The sequence below is a fragment of the Microchirus variegatus genome, assembly GCF_963457635.1.
Source record: "Microchirus variegatus genome assembly, chromosome: 5".
Lineage (NCBI taxonomy): Eukaryota > Metazoa > Chordata > Actinopteri > Pleuronectiformes > Soleidae > Microchirus > Microchirus variegatus.
In genome coordinates this window covers 13,642,615-13,665,083 of record NC_139806.1, presented here as the reverse complement: position 1 = coordinate 13,665,083, position 22,469 = coordinate 13,642,615, and the positions used below count along the sequence as shown (strand labels likewise).

The window sequence follows — 22,469 nt, the reverse complement described above, 5'->3', positions numbered from 1 at the left end:
TTTTTTTATTATTATTTTGATTGACTGACCCCGTAGTGGCAGAACTTACTTACTGTGCGTTTAAAGACAGATGAATTTAGGTCCATGTTTCAAGTCTATTGTTGTAATTGTATATGCATCTTTCTCCAGAGTGAACTGACCAAACAACAGAACATGTTTAAGATCGAGCTGAAGCTTCTGGAGGACGAGTTACTGACCAGGTTGTCTGCCGCAGAGAGCAACTTCCTGGGTGACAATGTGCTGGTGGAGAAGCTGGAAACCACCAAACATACTGCAGCTGAGATTGAGATGAAGGTAACCCGGCTGATTTAAACTTACAATTGTGAATTACATTGAATGGGTTGAAGATGAGGGTTAACCATCCTCCCATGCTCCTCCACCTTGGCTTGTATTATCTCTCAGGTCCGGGAAGCTAAAGTGAATGAGGTGAAGATAAACGAGGCGAGAGAACATTACCGTCCCGTTGCTGTCAGAGCGTCTCTGCTGTACTTCACCATGAATGACCTCAACAAGATAAACCCAATGTACCAATTCAGCCTGAAGGTACTAAGTGGAGGACTCACTCAGTCCAGAATCTGGCATTTGGGGTTTAAACACACTCATACTGACTTTTTCCAAATTCAGTTCTCTCTAACAGTTTTTCACAGTATATAACCTGTTATTTTCTCGATTCATTTATTTATTGTTTGTTCTGTAGTCAAAATGACATTGTTCTCAAATGCCTGATTTTCAGTTGATAGAGTCTACAAATCAGCTAACATTCACATTTAAGAAGCTAAAAGTCAGTCAATTAAAGGTACAGGGTGAATATTTAGTGACATCTAATGGTCAGACTGCAGATTACGGCTGAAATTATGATTATTTCCATACTCAGTTGATGAGTAGATGATTTTCTCGATTACTTGGTTGGTTGTTTGGTCCATAAAATGTTGAAAATAGTGGTTTATTTTCTCCTTTTGTTATACTGAGCAAAAAAACAGAACCGAAAATATTAGAATTAAGAGGCTGAAAAAAATGGGAGAGCTATTAAAAGCACTTACCCCTTTCTCGAGGGCGTCAGGGACCTACAGTGGCCTCAACATACCAGGAAGGATGACATTCTTCTTCATCGGCATAGCAGTGCACCTCAGAGCACAAAATGCAGACTGGGACTTCTTTTTCCACAGGATGGCAGTCTCCATAAAGCAAGGCCTTTGCCTAAAGTACATCAAAAAGGCTTCATTTAAGGCTACATTTATACACACATACTTGGTGGTAATATATTGAATTCCCCTTTTAAAGGTTACACACTGGATCTTTAACATTCCATCAAGTCAAACTGATAAACTTAACTGTAATGTAACGGATTTCATATCTGTAATCGTCAGTTATGCTGACGATTACAGATATGAAATCCGTCAGTCATTGATCATAATCATCTACTTAATAAGCACATATTTCACCCCACCATCACTGTCCTCTTCCCAGGCCTTTAACGTGGTTTTCCACAAAGCAGTGGAGCTGTCTGAGCCGTGTGAGGACGTGAAGAGCAGAGTGCACAGCCTCATAGACTGCGTCACCTACTCCACCTTCAACTACATCAGCAGGGGGCTGTTTGAGAGAGACAAGCTGACCTTTACTGCACAGCTTGCCTTCCAGGTGTGAGGAGGATAATGTGTCTGTGTCAGTGCATGAGCGAGAGAGAGAGTGTGTGTGTGTGTGTGTTGTCCCTGACCGTGTTCTCCCTCTTTCAGTTGCTCCTGATGAGTAAAGAGATAGATGTGCGAGAACTAGACTTCCTGCTACGCTTCAACATTGACCACAGCTACGTCAGCCCCCTTGACTTCCTGTCAAACACAGCATGGAGTGCCATTAAGGTGAAAAACACTCACCCTCAAGAGTCATTTTTATTGGTTCTACGAAATAAATGTCCCCATAAATTAATACGTTTTTGCTTGTCCGTCGTCTTCGGCAAGGTTATGAGTTTCACAGATGAATTCCGAGGTCTGGACCGGGATATCGAAGGTTCTCCTAAGCGATGGAAAAAGCTGGTGGAGTCCGAGTGTCCAGAGAAGGAGAAGTTTCCACAGGAGTGGAAGGGGAAAAGCTCCTTACAGAAGCTCATCATGATAAGAGCACTGAGACCTGACCGTATGACCTATGCTCTCAGGTGCAGAGGATCATTTTTCTTTCAAACCTACAACATATGGCATTTGGATTTGTCATTTGTTTATCTTTGCTTCTACACAACCTCTCCAGAGTGTACCCCACCTTTTGCCCTATGTCAGCTGGACATCAGCCCCGTGACAGCCAATGCTACCCTAACCCTAACCCAATCATTCTTTTTTAACCCAGGTTATTTTTCCCCCTTGTTGACATTCTGTAGGAACTTTGTGGAGGAGAAGCTCGGCGTTATGTACACAGAAGGCAGGAAGACTGAGTTTGCAAAGTCCTTCAAAGAAAGTGGTCCGGCCTCACCTGTGTTCTTTATCCTCTCTCCCGGAGTTGACCCACTTAAAGATATGGAGTCACTAGGTACTGAGTGCTGCGAAGACTGCGTGCAACAAACACACAATCATTTTTGCTACACAAAGGCTTTTTTTTCCCCCACAGGAAGTGCAATCACAGGCTTTTCTCTCATGTTTGTTTTCAGGAAGGAAGCTGGGTTTCACTATCGACCTTGGGAAGCTTCATAACGTGTCCTTGGGTCAGGGCCAAGAGGCTGTGGCTGAGGTTGCCATGGAGAAGGCTGCCAAGGAGGGCCACTGGGTTATTTTACAGGTTTGGATACAAGGTTGATTGGTTTACTTTGAAATCACAGCATAGAAATGAGAAATCCTTCAAGAATAAATAAATAGATCTGGTGGTAATTTTAAATACACTTGAAATGTAAGGATTAAGTCTTTGGTTTGTGTCTTATGTACTTGCAGAACATCCACCTGGTCGGTCGCTGGCTGGGTTCACTGGAGAAGCTCCTGGTGCGCTGCTGTGCCGACAGTCATCCGGACTACAGAGTGTTCATGAGTGCTGAGCCTGCAACAACACCTCAGGAACACATTATACCACAGGTAGAGACGCAGAGTGCATGCCAAGGACATCGTCTCAGAATGCATGGAAACAATAACATGATTAGAGCTGCAACTAACAATTGGTGAATCGTTTGGTTCATAAAATGTCAGAAAATGCTAAAAAAAAAGGCGTTGATCGGTGTTTGCCAAACCTGGAAATGACGATGTTCTCGAATGTCTTGTTTTGTCCACAGACCAAAATTATTCAGATTGAATGATTTCTTTGTTATGTGGAGCAAAGAAACGAAGAAAATAATCACATTTAAGAAGCTAAAACAATCAGAAATATTGTTTTAATAATGAAAAAAGCTTCAAACCGTACACATACTGGCTTTAAAGTATGGATATAATTTCATTTGTATTTTTATTTTTACTCAGGGCATTCTGGAAAATGCTATCAAGATCACCAATGAACCTCCCACAGGCATGCATGCTAATTTGCATTCTGCTCTGGATAACTTTGACCAGGTCAGCTTTTAATGTGATGACTTGTTGATAACATTTTTAAAAAGGTTATTATTGATTTAATAACCTTTTGGGCCGTCTCTAGGACATCCTGGACCAGTGCAGCCGTGAGCAGGAGTTTAAGACCATCCTCTTCTCCCTGTGTTACTTCCATGCCTGTGTGGCAGAGAGAAGGAAGTTTGGCCCTCAGGGCTGGAACAGAAAATATCCCTTTAACACCGGAGACCTGACAATATCAGTGAATGTCCTCTACAACTACCTGGAGGCTAACGCACAGGTAGGACATTGTGTTTGTGGGGGGATTATTGTAGTCATTTTTGATTTGATTTAATCTATACAATAAACACACAGCTGTGTACAAAAATGTATTTGCCCCTGTATTATTGCAACAGTGTTGGTGGATACACAGATTTCCAGATTTACTTGTGTAATCTCTTGTGCAGTGGGTTCTTTACACAATTCTGTACTATATTAAATGCTGATTTCACGTTGGCTTTAATGTCTCTAGTTAAATGTCAGTATCCAACAGTGATTTCCATTATGATTACAATGACAAAGGTGCCGTGGGAGGACCTGCGGTATCTGTTTGGGGAGATCATGTACGGAGGACACATCACTGATGACTGGGACAGACGTCTCTGCAGGACATACCTGGAGGAATACATGCAGCCCAACCAGGTTTGTAGACAAAGAGAGGGACATAAATGTCTAATTCTCCAATTGATGTTGGCTGACAGCGGTGCTACTGCACACAAAGCTGACTTTCGGACTTACAAGAGGAACCAAATGTGACTCTGGCTTTGGTGCAAACTGGGACGGTTTTTGAGCCTGCACAACCAGGTGTTCCATAGGGCCTAATTTAGAAAAACTCTTAGAAATGTGGGAACATAGGGCTGTGGAATATAGGACTGTGGGAACATGGGAACATAAGGCTGTGGGAACATAGACACGCTCCCCCAGATTTAAACCAATGTCGAGTTAGAAACTCACAAGTAAGAGTCCCAGAAGCAAATTCAGACAGGGTGATTTGATGAAACAAGTCTCTTTACTGGGGAAACTCCACAGCAGTCCGTAGAATGAGGGGTAAAATAATAAAATCGAGTCAAGAAACAGGCAAAGAGGAGAATTCAATAAAAACTCTCTGGCAACAACTGCTTGTGTGCTGCCAAAGAGAACAGATGAACTAGCAGGGGATATATAGTGATACAAAATCACCTCAGCAAATCTTACACGTTTACTCTTACTGTTGTATGTTTTCTACCGTGTACGAGATGTGAAGTACACGGTACTACTTCTACCTCTTCTTTTTTGTTTTCCTTCCATTTCTCAGTTTGACCGGAAACATGCTTTGGCTCCTGGGTTCATCATTCCCTCCAACCTGGACTATCAGGTACCTGGAAAACGGATAAAAAATAAAACAAAGTTGGATGAAAACTTTCATAATCAGAACCTCAGCAGTGTTCAATATAAACCGGTGGGAACATGAACGTAACTGTACGCTTGTGAGTCATTGTCTGAAGTCATTACTGAAGCATTAGTGAGTCAGCAGTCCCTGGATACACTGTGTGCTTTATTATGAATAAAAATGCAATAACCCATTCACTAATAATAATATTCTCCTGTTAACTCCAGGGCTACCACGATTTCATAGATGAGATGCTGCCCCACGAGAGCCCAGTGCATTATGGGTTGCATCCCAATGCAGAAATCGAGTTCCTGACAGTGACGTCCGATAACCTTTTTCACACTCTGTTGGAGCTGCAGTCTCCTGATGCTGTCATGGGGGAGGGAGCCTCGCAGACACTAGAGGAGAAGGTTGGAGTGGATTTCATTTTGTTTGTTTGATTGTTTTGACATAAATGACTGATTTCTAGATACTGACTCACAGTTATTAACACAAGTCTGTTCCCACAATAGCAAGGGAAACATATCATCAAATCTAACAACATTGGCTGTCACTCACCTCCCTCTCTCTCCCAGGTGAAAACTATCTTAGATGAGATTCTGGAAAAGTTACCAGAGGAGTACAACATGTCAGACATCACCTCTAAGACAGCTGAGCGGTCGCCGTACATCCTGGTCTGCTTCCAGGAGTGTGAGCGCATGAACACACTCATCTCTGAGATGCGGCGCTCGCTCAAGGAGCTCGACCTAGGACTCAAGGTTTGACCACACAGTATTTCAACAACAAAATGTAGATCTGTTAACTTTATATTTTGTTGAGGGACCAAAGGCTCTTATATCATATCCTGTAAATATCTAACATTGTAGGTGTATTTACTGCTTTGTACAGTAGGATAAGCTTCTCACGTAGGTCACTAAAACCATATAACGATATCAAAAGACACATTAGGTGTTTAATCTTAATCTGCAGGTTCCATTAAATGCATTATTTAGTTGTACACAGTTGTAGCAGCAGCTACAGTAGGAGTGTGTTTTCATACCGTCATTGCCATTAAATATCCGTCTGTCAAAGGGTGAACTGGCCATTTCCTCTGAGATGGAGCGGCTGCAGACGGCCTTGTTCTTCGACAACGTCCCCGACACCTGGACCAAACTAGCTTACCCCTCCACCTACAGCCTGGCCATATGGTGTGTATGTTGTTTCGTTGTAGTTACTTTTGGTTTGTAATTTAACTGCAGTAAATAATGTTTAGATTAGGGAACACATATTCACCATTAACCAGGTGCTTACAAACACATAAGTCGCATACTAGCCCTTTATTAGTAATCATTAAGCACGTTATTCTACATAACATTATTCTACCTGTATTATGACATGAATTAAGATTTTTGCTACATAAGGTTAATACATGCTTAATATGTACTAATAAAGGGCTAGTATGCAACTTGTATGCATGTTAGTAAGTTACGTTAATGGTGAATATGTGTTCCCTAATCTAAAGTGTTACCAAAATGTTATTTACATGCAATCATGCATCGTAATGATCCAAATTAATGTATTTACTACATGATACTAAGACAGTTTTGTTATTCACTGACAGAGCAATGTAGGGTTCAGTGTCAATCAAACCCACAAGAGCTCTACCTGTAACCTACGTGTTATTGTGTGCCAGGTACAATGATGTGTTGCAGCGCTGTAAAGAGCTGGACAGCTGGACTCAGGACTTGACTCTGCCGAGCGTCGTGTGGCTGTCTGGACTTTTTAACCCTCAGTCCTTCCTCACAGGTAAAGTAAACATTTATCGTGAAGACGGATAAGAAAGAAACACTAGAGCAATTGAGCAAGATGGAGTAAATGCTTCAGCACTATTTATAAGGAGTGAAAACTGTTCTTTTTAAATAAAATTAATCATAATAAAGTCGCTGCCGTGAGGCGAGTTGTTCATTTACTTGAACAACTGACTGAAGCGGAAAGTGACAGTCAGAGCAGAGGTGTGTGAATTAACAAACGGCAAACTATTAATGAATGTAAATGACTTAGTCACACTTTGGATTTATTTAAGTGCTTGGACGTGCCGCCTGTGTAATGATCTCACTTTTCATCCAGCTGTTCTGGATTAGTTTGATTCACTTATTTAGTGTTCGTTTAATGGGGACCGATGCAGTAGCAGCAATTATCGCAATTAATTATTAACAATTAATTTATTTTGATTGTAGGTTTTTTTACAGCTCCAGTTACCATAGTCCAATAGTCCATTAATCCATCTTTTTAATCCTCGCATCGTGGCTTTTTAGCGGTGATGCAGTCTCTGGCGCGGAAGAATGAGTGGCCACTGGATAAAGTGAAACTGACGGTGGACGTGACCAAGAAATTCAAGGAGGAGTTCAACCAGCCTGCCAGGGAGGGGGCATACGTGTATGGACTTTACATGGAAGGTATAATCAAACGTCGTCACATTGATTTCCTCCCTGTTGTTTGCGCTCTTCTCACACTCGTGTCCTTCCACAGGTGCAAGATGGGACACTCAGGCCGGTGTGATCACTGAGGCCCGTCTAAAGGAACTGACCCCCCACATGCCCGTCATCTCAGTCCGAGCTGTGCCCAATGATCGCCACGAGACCAGGAATATCTACGAATGTCCTCTCTACAAGACCAAGATCAGAGGACCCACGTACGTGTGGACTTTTAGCCTGAAGACCCGGGAGCGGCCCGCAAAGTGGGTTCTGGCCGGAGTGGCTTTGCTACTCAGCGTGTGAGAGAGACTTCAGAGGATCGTATCTACTGGAGAAGGACAGGCGGGTTTAATATGGGGGGTCCTCAGCTCAACGCAGAGCAAACTCACAGGACCAGAGTCAGTTTCTTTTCTTTTTATTGAAAAATGATAAAATATACAGAGAGAGAAAATGCCAAAAGAAATTCACACACTAGATCACAGTTAGAACTGATAAAAGTCAAAGCCTGTTTTTGAACAAAATCAAATCTACAAACTACAAGATAAGCAGGAGAGAAACATCCGACAGTGCTCCCTCGTTAGAGCGCCGCTCAAGTGTGTTATGTTGCAACACTTGTACCTCTTACAGTATGTTAGGCATCAGTTCTAATAGCATATTAAATTACACAGGTGAAATCGTTCTGTCAACGTTACAAGACAACCTTTAAAATTGCCTTTTTTTGCTCCTTCCTACTTCACAGTACACGAGTGTAGTAATCATCCATTCAATAATAAAAAAATTAACAAAAGAAATGTGTGTGTACCAGCTCTTTGTAAACTGGAGATTCATTTGCACTAGGGCTGTCACTTTTAACCACTTTAACCATAATCCATAATCTGTTTGATTTTAGGGTTAAAAAGTTCAAATTTGAACCTTAAAAACTGGTTCGAGTTCTAAATATACAGCCTAGAAGCGCCTCAGACTGTCTGAAGTAATTACCCCATGGTCCAGCAGAGGGTGCTCTGAGCACATCTTGGCCTTAGGATCCATCCATGAATGCCCTCTAGACCCATGTGAAAAATAAGATGATAAGATAAGATGTTATTTTGCTGTGAAATGTACATCCTTACCTGAATATATTTAAAGGTCACAAAATATTAATATTAATTTAATTTTTATTTTGGAAAAGTGACAGCCCTTTTATGCACATACTGTAGTTTACACTGTATGTGCCGACAAGGCGAAATCTCGAGTTTGGCCTATGTGTGTTTCCTGTGAGTGTGTGTGTGTTTGTGTGTGTGCGCTAACTTGTTTTCTAGTCACTGTCAGACCAGTCAAGCTCCATCATGTCCATGGCAGCAGTAGCCATGTTGATCTTGGTTCCGTGCCGCACGCTGCAGCTCTTCACAGAGTTCTGATTGGATGAAGACCGCATGCTCACCTGCACTCCCGAGCGGCCGAGGACGCCCACTTCTCCTCTAATCTTTTGGCTGATGGCCTCGCTGCGGTCACTGACTCCCTGGACTACTACTCCCATGTCGCTCCGCCGACCCCTGACCCCAAGCTCACTTCTGACTCCGTGACCGACCACCTTCACTCCCAGGTCACCCATGTTCATGTTCATGTCCATGTCGCCTAGTCTCTCCATGTCCCCCATCTCATCCATGTCTAAAGACAGCATGTCCCCTAAGCCGCCCAAACTCCCATGGAGGCTTTTGAACATGGTTGGGAGCCGCCCTCCTTCAAACCCTCCCTCCAGCCCTCTCTCACTGAGTCTGTCTCCACGTTTTTCTATCTCCCAAGCCCCCTCCTTCTCCTTCTCCCTTTCCCTCTCTCCGTCACCACCTGAGTATCCTCGCACTACAGTCGTCACCCTGCTCCGCTGCACGCCTCCTCTCTCCCTTTCCCCCTCCTCCCACGTCCTCTCCTCCCTCTCCACCACACCACCTGGGAAGCTCCGAAGCGTCACCTGCACCCTTCCTCCCTCCATGCTCCCGCTGTCATGTCTCTCTTGCTGACCCCAGCCTTTCTCCTCCAGGGTGGCCCCCTCCTCTTCCTCGCCCTCCTCTCCAAACCTCCCCTGCAACCCAAGGAGCATGGCATGCAGCCTCCCACTGTCGAGTGAGCCCACCCCCCTCTCCAGCGCCGCGCTGCTCCCCCTCTCTGTGTCTCCGTTGCTGAGGGTGCGGATTAGAGAGCTGACGCCCGCACTGCTGACTCCTGCACTGCTGGAGTCCTGAGAGTGCGAGCGGAAGAAAGAACCCGAAGAACCGATGGACATTGGCGCGAAGAACTGTAAGCAAGAAGAGGGCATTACAAGGGTTCACTGTCAGCAACGGATTTACATGGACCTCACTCCACGTTGACTCACTGGTGAGATGTTGGAGCGCTCCATGAGTAGGGAGGTGGGACTGGGAGTCATGTTGGACCGCTCCATCAGCCTTTCCTCCCACAGCCTCAGCCTCCTCTCCCTCTCCTCCAGCTCCTTCTCTTTGGAGTAAAGTTCCCGCTCCAGCTTCCGAAGGCGTTCCAAGGTCGACTCAATTTCACACCTGTAGGGCAACACAGGCAGAACATCAGTGATGATGAACAGTTTTGACATGGCGCCTTCAAATATAATGCATTATTATTATTATTATTATATGCTTCATCCCAAACCCATAAAAGCTTTTACTAACATACAAATAAATGAATGAATGAATTGAAATAGTACTTATCTCCTATATGAGGCTGTATGTGAGTCTAATATAATTATTTGATGTAATTCCTGTAATAAAAAAATCATTCCAAATGCAAAAAAAAAAGGTTATCCGTGTTTGACTGCAATACTCGCAGTAACCACAGGAGGTCACTGCTGGGATTTGTGAGTGTGTATCCATGAGAGTGCATTCACAAACACAATCAGTTCTCACAGCAGCTAAATATAGACGAGAGAGATCTGATGCACAGCCATACCTCCTCCTCCTCCTCCTCTTCCTCTTCCTCCTCCTATGCTCCTGCCATTCCTCCCTGTTCAATTATCCCACCCCTTCAGCTCCTTCTCCGTCTCTTCCCCTCCTCCACTCTTCTCCTTCGTCCAAGTTTTTCCACTCGTACCCAAAACTTCACTCAGAATTGATTGCCTCGCTGTACTCATGTTAAATATGCACAGAATCTCACACCTTCTCTCCTCTGCTCTGTCCACCACCCTTCTCTCTCTCCGTCTTTACTCTTGTCATCAGTCCTCTCTTGTTTTCCCTCTATTCTCTGTTTTTGATTTCACATGCACCCATTACATTTCTGTTCCTCCCCTGGACGTCTCCTCCTGTCCATACTTGATGTTTCCACCACCACCTCTCCCCCCCCCTCCCCCCTCCCCCTCTGTCTCCTGTCGCTTCCCCCCATGGTGGAGTGAGGGCACAGTGGAGTAGAGAGGAATCTCTTTCATGGACGCTTTCCAGAGAGCTTATTATAGACTGAAGTAGAGTACAGGGTCACACATTCAACTTCTCTCCTGAGCATTACAGTCCACAGAGCTGTGCGTAAATATGTATGTGCACGCTGAGATTCTGCGCCTGGAGTTAAATTTGAAGTCAACAACGGGCTGCGTTTGCGATAAGCAACGAAAACCTTACTTTGAGCTGATTGGAGATGACGCCTCGTTGCTTAGATGCACTGCAGATACAACAGCGCTGTGCAAACGTCTCGCAGAAGGGCAACATTAGCTTAGTTTTAATGTCCATCCACATTTACGTCTTAATATTTGTATGAGTTAATCTCATACAACGTGTGTGTGTGTGTGTGTGTGTGTGTGTGTGTGTGTGTGTGTGTGTGTGTGTGTGTGTGTGTGTGTGTGTGTGTGTGTGCAATGCTCGTGCACAGAAGGACAAACACGGGTGTTGAGCAACAACATTAATTATAGTTCAGTATGTTGTTCAAGTGTAAGGGAAGGTCACACTAAATACTTGACACTTTAACCTGTAGAAGCTTTTTCAGAACAATGCATGCAACTTTCCTGCATTTTCTGGTCGGATGCTGCTCATAAAGAGATGGTGGAATAAACATATATGGTCATTGTAGCCTTGCAGAAACAACAAATCGCATGGTGGCTTGAGACTTTACATATACTACATATGCACTAAAGTTTGGGGTCACCTATACAGTTTGTTTGTGTTTTCCATTAAAAGTCACACTTATTCATCAAAAGAGTTGCAAAATGAATAGAAAATATAGTCAAAGACATTGACAAGATTAAGAAATAATGATTTTTATTCAAAATAATCCGTTTGCCCTTGCACAAGGGTTTTCAAGGGTTTTCTAATCATCCAATAGCCTTCTAACGCGATAAGCAACCACAATGTACCATTAGAACACTGGAGAGATGGTTGCTGGAAATGGGCCTCTATACACCTATGTACATATTCCATTAAAAACCAGACGTTTGCAGCTAGAATAGTCGTTTACCACATTAACAATGTATAGAGTGTATTTATGATTCATTTAATGTTAGATTCATTGAAAAAAGTGTTTTTGGACATTTCTAAGTGACCCCAAACTTTTGAACGGTAGCATATATATATATATATACAAAACTGTGTGCATATGTGTGTGTGTGTACCTCCACTGGTCCTTGTTATGTAAGAAGGAATTGCACTGGTCCGGTAGTCTGCTGTCATTGGCCATGGTCTCCAGGGTTACCAGCACCTGCTTAAACTGCGGACGCTCCTGCAGGTACATGCAAGCGTAACATCCTGTCATACATATTTTTATCTTATATTCTTATATCTCAGGGGTGTTGCTAACCAGACCAGAGCAACAACACTTTTAAGAGAGCCCTTTTATACATATCAAATATGCATAGCAGACTGCAGTGAAGCTATTAGTTTGGTACAGTTTGATAAAGGGGCCCCCTGAGCACCTTCTGCCCAGTCTCTTGAAACACCCCTGACACTGTATCACTTTCAATAAGATAATCTTTGTATCCATCTTGAGCTTACCTTTGGGTCCGCTTGCCAACATTTCCTCATCAGCTCAGCAAAACTAGCTGGACAGCTGGTGGGGATGGTCAGCCTCTAAATAAACAGAGTCATAAACAAAAGCCAGTTAAAGGCACATTTACTACTCTTTATTACGCATAAGTATGTTTGTACAAGGGTATAATAAGTACTTTTTTGTAGACTTCGAATGAGCCTTTTATATGTACTTTAGGCAAAGGACGTTTTATTTTATGTCGACATAAAACGATAAAATATAACAGCGTCTGTGTTTATCTTTCGGTCGCAATGCAAACTGCTGCAACATGCCACTGAGATAAAGTTCCTGCATGAAGATCTCAGTGTGGCCTCTGTAAAGGTCTGAATGAGCCCAGACAGCTCTGCGGTGCTGCACAGTAAATGGAAACAGTTTTCTGTGGGGATTAATCCTAAAATATCACTGAGTGGAGCGAGGGCAAGCCGGAGGGTCAGGAAGAGGTGTAGCAATGAAGAGGAAAAATCAGAGGGAGACTGGGAAAGGAAAAGAGACACAGCGAGTTATTTAGGGAGAGAATTTGGAGCTTAGCCAACAGCTACTCAGGAATCATGTTCTCAGTTGTTTGTTGGCCCCCACTGTGACGCTGTGTGGCTGCTACAGGGGATTGGGGCACGTCAGTAACTGAAAAACACTGTATAACCATCATTCCCTTCCACCTATAAACACTCTTGAATCAAACCACCTATCGCTGTAGTCTTTTCTCTCCGTCTCTCTTCCTCTCATAAAGGCTTTAGCTGAGGAGGGGGGCTCTGGCCGAGCTCCACTGCTGTGTATCCAGGCCTTACAAGAGCACAGAACTGACATCAGGCCTAAAAATACCCAGCCTCAGTCTCACCAGTGCACAGTGGAAACCATGAGAGCATCGCATTGTTCCTGCAGCCTTCTCAAACTCTGGTGGGTCTACATGTTTACATGGTATTCGAAAAGGTACACGTGTCTGTCTGTCCGTGTGTGTGCGTCTGTGTCTCTGTGTGTGTGTGTGTTACCTCTTGTTTCTCCACTACCAGCCATGCAACCTGCAGCCCTTCAAAGCCTTTGAAAGGAACCTCCCGAGTCAGCATCTCCCACAGCACCTGGTCACAGAACATTCAAACACATCCCACGTGCAGTCGGTCAAGGGTCAAGGGAATTTGTCTCATCCATTTATCCACTGTACGAGGTTACAAATGGGTGTGGGATCATGAATTCAGCTTTCTTAAAAAAATCCAGCCCCTTCAATGGTCCATGTGAGAAGCCCAGGCTGTGTTCCTTTCCACATTGCTAGTTAAATAACTGCTGCTGCAACTCTGAAAAACTCAGGGTTTTACAGCACAGTATGTGGCTGAAGGAGTTGGTCAACATGGTACACCTGAAGATTAAAGATAGAGACTTTTCCAGACGCTCTGACATTCTGTCTATGTCAATGACTGAATTCTCCAACCAGCTTATTGGATCTCTTTGTTTTTGGTCAGTGTAACCAAGTGTTAGATGTTTTGTTTCCGTCTCTGTTGTTTGCCTTTGTTTTCTGGGGTCAGCTGGGATTGGTCACTGGTGCCAATCCCAGCTGACACAGGATGAAAGACAGGGTCACACCCTGGACATGTCGCCAGTCCATCACAGGGAAACATAGAGACAAACAAACATCCACTCGCTAACAGCTATGGTCAATTTAGAGTGTCCAATTGACCTAATCCCTAAATCTGCATGTTTTTTCCCTCTTCTGTTCTGCGGTAGTTCTTTGTGTGTTTGCATGGGCCCTAATGAAGTGCTGCTGGTTGATAAAAAAATACAAAATATTTTGTTCTCTAAGACTTTTTTCCAAGTGTCCTGATACGATCGGAATAGTAGATTTATATCTCAGGCAACATGTGCAGTGCTGAGAACTCACCACGCCATAGGAGTAGGTGTCACAGGTCTCAGACACAGGCAGGCTCTGAATGACTTCAGGTGCCATCCAGGGGAACGTGCCCACCACAGTCATATGGGTGGTATGAGAGAGAAACTTCGATGCTCCGAAATCACAAATCTGGAAGAGAGTGGAAAAAAAAAATTCAAATAAAAACTGAATTTAAAACAAATAATAATGTCAATAAATGACAAGATCATAGTGACAAACCTTCAGCACTTTGTCTGCTGTCATTACCACTGTGAAGCAGAGAAGAGACAAGTCAATGAGAATGACAGCTGAAGCGCACTGATGTTGACAATCGAGAATGTGATTGAGCCTCAAACGTTACCATTCCGTGACTTGAGGTCTCTATGAATGACTTTGACTGGAGCCTCTGCGTGGAGGTAATGCATTCCTGAAAGATGATAAATGACATTTAAGAAGTGTGAAAATTGTTCTCATTACATTTCTTACACGTTTCACTGACTGACATGTACGACTTGGCTGAGGTTTCACTGTCAAACCTGAAGATTTTGGGCTCAGCTTTGCTTTAACGCAGAAATCCACTTTATTTATTTAGGCTGCAGATTTAAATAGAAAAACCAGAAGGACTGGAAATAATGAGGACAAAATGTGTTCTCAACAGATTAAATATGACCAGGCTTGACCAAATTTATCCGTCAAATACAAGGCCACTTTTCCTTAAACTTCAGAGAATACCTGTAATTTTAATCTTTACATTTTGATCCACGGCCTACAATTTCTAAACCCTTTTATGAATTAAAAAGGGTTATTTAACTGTCTATGGATCTCCTCTCCTCTCCTCTCCTCCTACAAAAGCTCATCCGCTACCACTGTTTTGTATATTTTGTGTATGGTTAAAACTGTAGCGCGTAACTTTTGAATACAAACAAATGTCTTGGTAACACTTTACCAGGTAAATAACCAACATTTTGGCCATAGTTTCATTGTAATTGCCTTCTTATTACCAGCAGTAATTATCCAATAATACACTATAATTTACTATATAGGTACCAGGTAAATGCCCAGTACTTTAGCCATAGTTTCATTGTATTTACTTTCTTATTACCATTGGTAATTACCTAGTAATTGAATTTACAGTCCCCTAATTACCAGGTATTTACCTGGTAAGAAAGAAAAAAGAAAGCTTTACCAATGTCTTTTAAATTTACACCTTTGTAAAATGAGTTCACTCAGTGCTAATTAAGAGCTCATTTTGTGTTTATCATATCATCATGTGTGTGTCATTTTATGTCAAGACAGACAGCGGCAATAGCAACACTGCGCTAGTAAAGCGAGATGGCCGCAAACAGGTTGGAATATGACTGAAACGTCCACAAAAAGCTTCAGAAGGGAATTACTGTTCAAATAACCCCGTAGTATTAAAGTGAGGGACACAGCATGCACATAATCTTACACTGAGGACCAAACAGAGGCTGAATAATAACATCAACAACTACATTCCCCTTTAGTGACGCACCATAGCTTTAATGAATTCATTTATTCATGCCTGTTGTTGTAAATGATTAAAAAGCTTGTTGGTGCTGAATATAAACAAATGAATGAAGGATTCTCTCTAAATAATGAACCTATGGTACTATTATAATAATATGCTAATAATGGTACTATGTCCTCAGTCATACCTTTGGCCATCTGTATGGCCCATGTCATGATCTGTTCCATGTCCATCTCCTCACTCTGCTCACTGGAGAGGTACTCATACAGAGAACCCCCACTGGCATATTCTGTAAACCATGACACATACGGAAACATTGATTATTAAAAAAACAAGAAAAAGCATGTGTATCTTCTTTATACAGCGACACAGTCATGAGTCCATGAGCAAAATGAATGGATTGAATACAGATGTGTCAGCTTTGTAAACAATGGCTATAGAAAGATATTTTAAAGAACGTAATACCTTGTGTTTTACCTTTTATGTTTAACAGATAATTGCTGATTTGACAATGAAAATATCTGGAAAACAAAATACGCCGTGTCTAAAACGCCCGTTTTATAGTCGACTGCAACTTCTGCCAGACAAGTTTTTTAGTCGTGTGTCGTCGCTGTATCGTAACCGTTTGACTCTATCCAGGATTACTACCACATCTAAACACGCCGGTCTCAGTTACAAATGTCCTGCCAGGAAAAGCAGCAGGAACCTGCGCTCAAGAGTAGACACTGATACTTCAAAACGCACACAAACACTGCTCGGAGCCATCGAAGCATGTGCTAACGTGCGTTTAAGTGGCACGTCCAGGACCAAATATGATCAAATAAAAGAGAGAACAATCTGCTCTGACCCCATTCTGAACTAATGTCACCTTCATCTTCATTACCAGAGCATACCGTGTTTAAGGGGTTCTCTTATCCTTATGCTTAGATTGTATGTTCTTATGAGTCTCGTTGTCTCCCACACACATGCAAACACACACAAACATACACACACACACACACACACAGTGTCTGACCTGTGACAATGCCATAGTTGGGAGATTCCAGCACGGCTCCATAAAACTGAATGATGTTCTTATGACTCAGGACACTGAGAATCTCAGCCTGGTGGAGGAAAAGGGAGAAGAAGAAACAAGAGAAGGGACATGAACAACTTCATTAGCAGATTACTTCAGTGTTCCAGTATCTGACACTGATGCAGAAAGATAGCATTTGAATTACAGGGTTCATACACTCATTACAAGGTCAAATTCAAAGCACTGTCAAGAGGCGTTTTTCATGCTTTTCCAGCACCTATGTTTTATTATTATACATCATAATATAGGTGATAAAATAGGTGCTATTATGCTATAACAATAGGTAAAGTTTAAAAATGCAAGCCAAGTCCAGGAAGAGTAATTTTTAATAATCTAATAAGCAAACTATTCAGCCTGTTAGCACATTATTTGTAATGAAAGAAACAGACTTTGAAAACACCTTTGAAAACACAACATTAAAAGTGATCCTGTACAAATCCTCGAGTGTCGGAGCCAAGTTTTAAACTAAATTCAGTGCGGTCTGAACTCGTGTCTGAACCTCTGTCATTCCTCAGGTTGAGCCCCGCAAACAAAGACCTTTCACACTGCGGTGACAAACAAAACATAAATCTGAACTGACATTTATTGTGGGTCATAGCCTTTACATAATGTGGAAATACGCCTCGCTAACCATCACATTTATAAAATCACACCAGAACTGGAACTGAAAATCTATATGAAGAGTTTTTCCCTTTTTTTGTCAGCATGTACAAATATCATTTTGTCACTAAACTGTAGTCATGGAAAGCAACTTTAAAGATACAATTACACAAGTATTGTTCTTTTGCACTATTTTTTTAGATATTTGCATTTTAAATTAGATTTTAAAGTTAAATGACATCCTATACGTTTTACTTCCTCATCGTTTTTACATCCTAGTTATCTGACATTTCAGATTAAGAGTTAAAATAACACACTATAAGTAATTATTCCACCTCAATGAACTGGACCAGCGTTTCCCACTTTTTAAAGATGACAAAGTATGACCCCAATCACAAGGTGAAATGTGACAAATCGCGAAAATGTCATTCTAAATAATGAATAATATGTATGTGTAGTTTGGAGTTTTTATTTTCTTCTTTCACGTAACGGGCCACATGGTTGGTGTAGTGGTTAGCACGCTTGCCTTTGCAGCAAGAAGACCCAGGGTTCGTTCGGTTCAGCCAGAACAAGGGCCTTTCAACCTCATGTGGAGGATAAAGCGACAGAAAATGGACGCCTGGATCTTTCACTTCACTTCATCCACTCCAGATTCAGTGTGTGAAAGATTTATGAAGAATATACTCCACAGCAGTAATCCATCATAACATGTCTGCCCACCCTACACGTGTTTGTCTACAAGTGTGAGAAAGTGATTGTCATGGTCTGTGTATACATAAACTCATTGTCCATCACATTGTTTAAAGTCCACGTCTGATTCACCCACAGGTTGTCCTGATTTCCTGACATTGGCTTGTGAACCAGCACCACTCCAGCATTAATAACCTGGAAGGAAACTATGTTTGGATTATTATCGGGGGGTCATATACTCGTGGAGAACCACCCGGCCCCTGGACTGCAGTGCATTAAAGCATGAGAATGACCACACACCTCGCCCTGACATACAATGGGAGGAACAGAGGAGTGCTGGCATAAATAAAAATGCTCCATCCACAAAAGAGCGGGAGGAGGGGGGGGAGGACAGAGAGGTATGTTTAAGATAAACACACATTCAACAGCAGGAGGAGGAGGGGGGTTCTGAGTGTCTGAGTTCAAAGAGAAACTGATTTGTTAAGAGCAGCAATGTCCCACTGATCAGAGTGGCCAAGTTGAGGGTTTTCCAACAGAATTTGGCTACTTTTTTTTACTATTTGTATTGCTGTGAGTTGGTTTGTCTGTGGGTTGAATAGGCCTGTGTTGCATTCAGAGTATGGACCAAGATGGGGGAGATATCCCAAGCCATATAATAAAGCAACACTGGAGATTGTAAATAGCTCCAGTTCAATGATTTTATTTTGCTGTACAGCATCAGGTTCATCCCTCTACAACAGTTTCCAGAGGGTAGTATTTTACTTGAGATTTATTGAAGTAGAAAATGTGATTTTATTTATAAAACTTCATTTATGTTATTTATTATTTTTCTTTAGACAGATATGGAAACAGAATGTTATATTATGCCCACATTTGCTCCGAATAGTTTGTCATCTTCATAAAGTGGGTCCCCATATCAATATTTTCCCCCATTTGAGACAAGATTAACAGGTAGCTAAAATTAAATCAATATATATCCATTTATTGTTCATTCACCACCAGTTTTAATGTTGTGGCTTGTGTGCAGTAAACACATAGGTACAAAAAACATCAGTAAATTGATCACCATTTTCACATAATATGTGAAAAAATAAAATATAGATATTATCTATATTTTATTTTTTTTCCATAATAGCCATTTTGGGACACTGGTTAAATATCTTTTTAGGGTAAATTGATGCTGGCACAATAAACATTTATGCTTATTATATATGGATGTATGCATGCATGCATGTATGGCAGTAGTATATCTTGAGTATTGATGGTTTTGATTGGCCATTGGGCAGTTGTTTTTTTCCCAACGCAGACCTGGCAACCCTACCCTGTGCTTTGACATACATTTTTTGTGTGATAGGTTTGTGTTGGTGTGTGTGTCCACCCCCTTACCTCTTTGTCAATCTTTAGAAGCTTCTTCACGGCCACTTCCTTGTCCTGGGATATCCATATGGCTCTGTAGACGCTCCCAAAGCTGCCTCCTCCACAGTTCTCATAGAAAAGCAGGTCCTCATGCTTTATCTGCACAAACGACGAGCCAGGGGACGACATGGCATACTGACTCACACACACACACACACTCACTCACTCACTCACTCACACACACACATGCACATTCAGATACAAAGAGAGGCCAAAAGTTTGTTGCACTCTCAAGTCCCACTCGACCGCCCCAAAAAGTATGTACAATTCACAGATCAGGACAGCGAGAGTGAAGGATGATAAATGAAGAGAGGTGGAGTAGTTTCCTCTGCGAGGTCAGAGTGGATGTTGTGTCAGGCGACAGAAGAGATTGTCAGAGGGAAGAAACCAGAAAGTGCTGGAAGAGAGCAAGAGCAAGAGAGAAAGAGAGAGAGAGAGGGAGAGAGAGAGAGAGAGAGAGAGAAGTTTGCTCACTGTGAGTCAGGGAATGTCGAGGACCCCCGTCACTACTAGACAACATTGCCTGATAGTGGTGATACAGTGTAACTACAATATAGAGCACTCTCACACAAAACACACAGTGTGTGACGATGAAGGAGAGGTGAGTGTTCAGAGTGTGTGTGTTTGCAGTCAGTGTGTAGCAGACCCACTGTTCAAATATGGCCACTGGCGTCCAGGGTATTCCTTCTTACTGGATAACTGTAGCTATATAAAGATCTCCATAAACTACACCGCCCTCCCCACACACACACACACACACACACACACACACACACAGAACTTCAACCTATGGCATGTCATAGATAGTAAATCAGTTAGCAATGAGGATGACTGCCACACATAACTAAATCCTGCTCTCACACACTGCAGCTAGGAACACACACTCACCAGAGAAGCCAGACAGGGACAGTGTGTTACTCAGCCCAACAGGAATGACCCGGTGACATCATCGGAAAGGAGAGCCACACTGACATCACTGTGTAGGGACAGGTGAGATCAGCTCGGGAAGTTAGGACACTTGTCACTCGTCGTCAGATTTCATGTGTTAAAGTAGACTTCGTAATGACTCATAACTGATACATGACTAAAAGGCTGAAGGAGTGCGATGGAGCTAATGATTACACCAGTGTTGGCAGATGCATTTGATGGAATAGGAAAAACATTTCCATGATTTTTAATACTCCTGCTGCAGGATGGCATTACAGAGGAACTAAAGGTGGTGCCAAATTCTGAGGTTCTTGCTGTAGGAAGCATTAATGTGCGACACAATCTGCTAGTAACACAATATTCCCACTGCACATGTCATATTTTATCCTTTATTTATGCCTGAGAGCTAGTTTTCTAATGCACATATACAATAATTATTTTGTGCCTTGTTATGTGTGCATTAAGTATAGTGACCTCAAATTGAGCATGAAAGTTCATGTTCGCTGCAAAACAAAGGTAACAAAGGTCTCCATTTTTCTTTTCCATACTTGGTCATGAATAGACGACAAGGAGCGATAGCCACTGAGCTTTGTTGACTTAAGTGATTTAAAATGAAGCAGCAGAGGCAAAGACTGTATTTAAACTTACGGTCACTAGTATGAGTTGAGCTCCATCTATACTTCCCATGATTCGACATGATTTAAGGTGCCCCTGCGTGGTGTATGTCCATGTCTTTCAAAGTCTATGACCACCCATTGTGACACACAAAACAAATGCAGTCTCAATGATACCAGGTGGTGGGGTGGGGGGGGGCAGTCTCAGAATTGAATCATCTGTGTACAGAACGACAGGATGTTATTAATCTGCTCTGTGCAGCATGTACAATCAATCATTGCCCCGATTTGCAGAAGCCAATCTGAAGATACATATTACAGTAGATGCACTGGTCATCATCGTCATTGTCAACTCAAGTGATACACACTACTGACCTAACATGAACCACGTGCACTCTCCACAACCATCCACTACACCACCAGCACCCCCTGCAGTAAGGCTAAAGAAAAAAAAGCTTTTTTTATTATTATTATTATTATTTACAAGGCAGACTACACAAACAGTACACTTACAGGCAGCTCTGGGGGTGGGGGGGTGTGGGGGAGCCAGCATCGCTGAAGTTCTCGACAAACACCATCACATCAAAAGCTCCTGAGATCAAAAAGAAAATGAATGACACTTGTCAAGAACACGCTCAAACGCTACACCCTTTGATACAAAAATAAAATTACACAGACTGAACACAGCTGGGAGATGACAAGGTTCTTGAGATGCTTTTTAGACTCCGTCTATCCACGGTCACCGCTTCCAAATCAAAGAAACACAACAAGGTCATCCAGCTACACAGATTCGACCAAGTAACTTCCTCATCTAGGACCATTTGCAATCATGAGGTGTCCTCCATTGCAAAAATATATAACACAGTATATTGACAAATTTGAACACTGCTCGGAATGAAGGCGTTAATTCAACTAATACTCTTATAACTAGTTTTGAAATTTGTCGAACTAGTTAAGGGACATCACTATTCACCTAAAGGACATCAAATCCTAAGGATTCTCAAAGACTTGACATACTCCAGTAGATTATGAAGTAAATAAGTGCTTTCAGATGTTATACCCATCCATATATTTACCAGGGACAATGAGGAGTCTAATTTCCACTACAGACTATGTGGTTCTCAGCGTCTGTCCACGAGCACATCTGTCAAGAGAGTAAAGTTTGCTTTACAGGCAAGTACAGTAATATCATGTAAACAAGGGCGAATCTCGGGTAGCACAACGTTACAGGACACTCCGATAGAAATCCACTGTATAGAACAAAAAGCCAATGAAGTTCAGTCATGCGGGATACTGATTCCAGTTCTATACATTACAATTCTATCTAACAGGTCCCAAAGAGTGACAGCTAATGTGGTTTGAACCATCAGTCACAGCGACAGGAGAGCAGCTGAACAGTTTGTCTGTCCAGGAGGAAGAGGCTTTTAATGGCACAGTATATGTC

General features: G+C 42.3%; 2 protein-coding genes across 2 annotated transcripts in view; one reads left to right on the top strand and one right to left on the bottom strand.

The window, feature by feature from the left end:
• dnah9l (dynein, axonemal, heavy polypeptide 9 like) overlaps positions 1-7,673 on the top strand; it is a gene marked incomplete at both ends in the record, with an annotated part of 37,943 nt that extends 30,270 nt beyond the window's left edge. The window contains 18 exons of the mRNA XM_083889533.1: positions 130-294; positions 403-543; positions 1,468-1,638; positions 1,734-1,856; positions 1,956-2,149; positions 2,366-2,514; positions 2,633-2,760; positions 2,910-3,047; positions 3,426-3,515; positions 3,598-3,789; positions 4,071-4,190; positions 4,843-4,902; positions 5,145-5,327; positions 5,493-5,675; positions 5,989-6,104; positions 6,590-6,702; positions 7,212-7,352; positions 7,426-7,673. Of these exons, the coding sequence (XP_083745659.1) occupies positions 130-294; positions 403-543; positions 1,468-1,638; positions 1,734-1,856; positions 1,956-2,149; positions 2,366-2,514; positions 2,633-2,760; positions 2,910-3,047; positions 3,426-3,515; positions 3,598-3,789; positions 4,071-4,190; positions 4,843-4,902; positions 5,145-5,327; positions 5,493-5,675; positions 5,989-6,104; positions 6,590-6,702; positions 7,212-7,352; positions 7,426-7,673 (2,655 nt within the window). The remainder of the gene's footprint in view (positions 1-129; positions 295-402; positions 544-1,467; positions 1,639-1,733; positions 1,857-1,955; positions 2,150-2,365; positions 2,515-2,632; positions 2,761-2,909; positions 3,048-3,425; positions 3,516-3,597; positions 3,790-4,070; positions 4,191-4,842; positions 4,903-5,144; positions 5,328-5,492; positions 5,676-5,988; positions 6,105-6,589; positions 6,703-7,211; positions 7,353-7,425) is intronic.
• Positions 7,674-8,664: 991 nt separating this feature from the next.
• Positions 8,665-19,851, bottom strand: map3k20b (mitogen-activated protein kinase kinase kinase 20b; the record flags this gene model as incomplete). The annotated part of the gene is made up of 11 exons (XM_083889532.1): positions 19,455-19,851; positions 16,719-16,806; positions 15,891-15,992; positions 14,576-14,641; positions 14,455-14,483; positions 14,227-14,364; positions 13,346-13,432; positions 12,326-12,400; positions 11,947-12,053; positions 9,721-9,901; positions 8,665-9,642 (listed from the first exon to the last, which is right to left on the bottom strand). The coding sequence occupies exons 1-11, from the start codon at positions 19,611-19,613 to the stop codon at positions 8,665-8,667; spliced, it is 2,010 nt and encodes a 669-aa protein (XP_083745658.1). The 5' UTR covers positions 19,614-19,851.
• Positions 19,852-22,469: the final 2,618 nt, after the last annotated feature.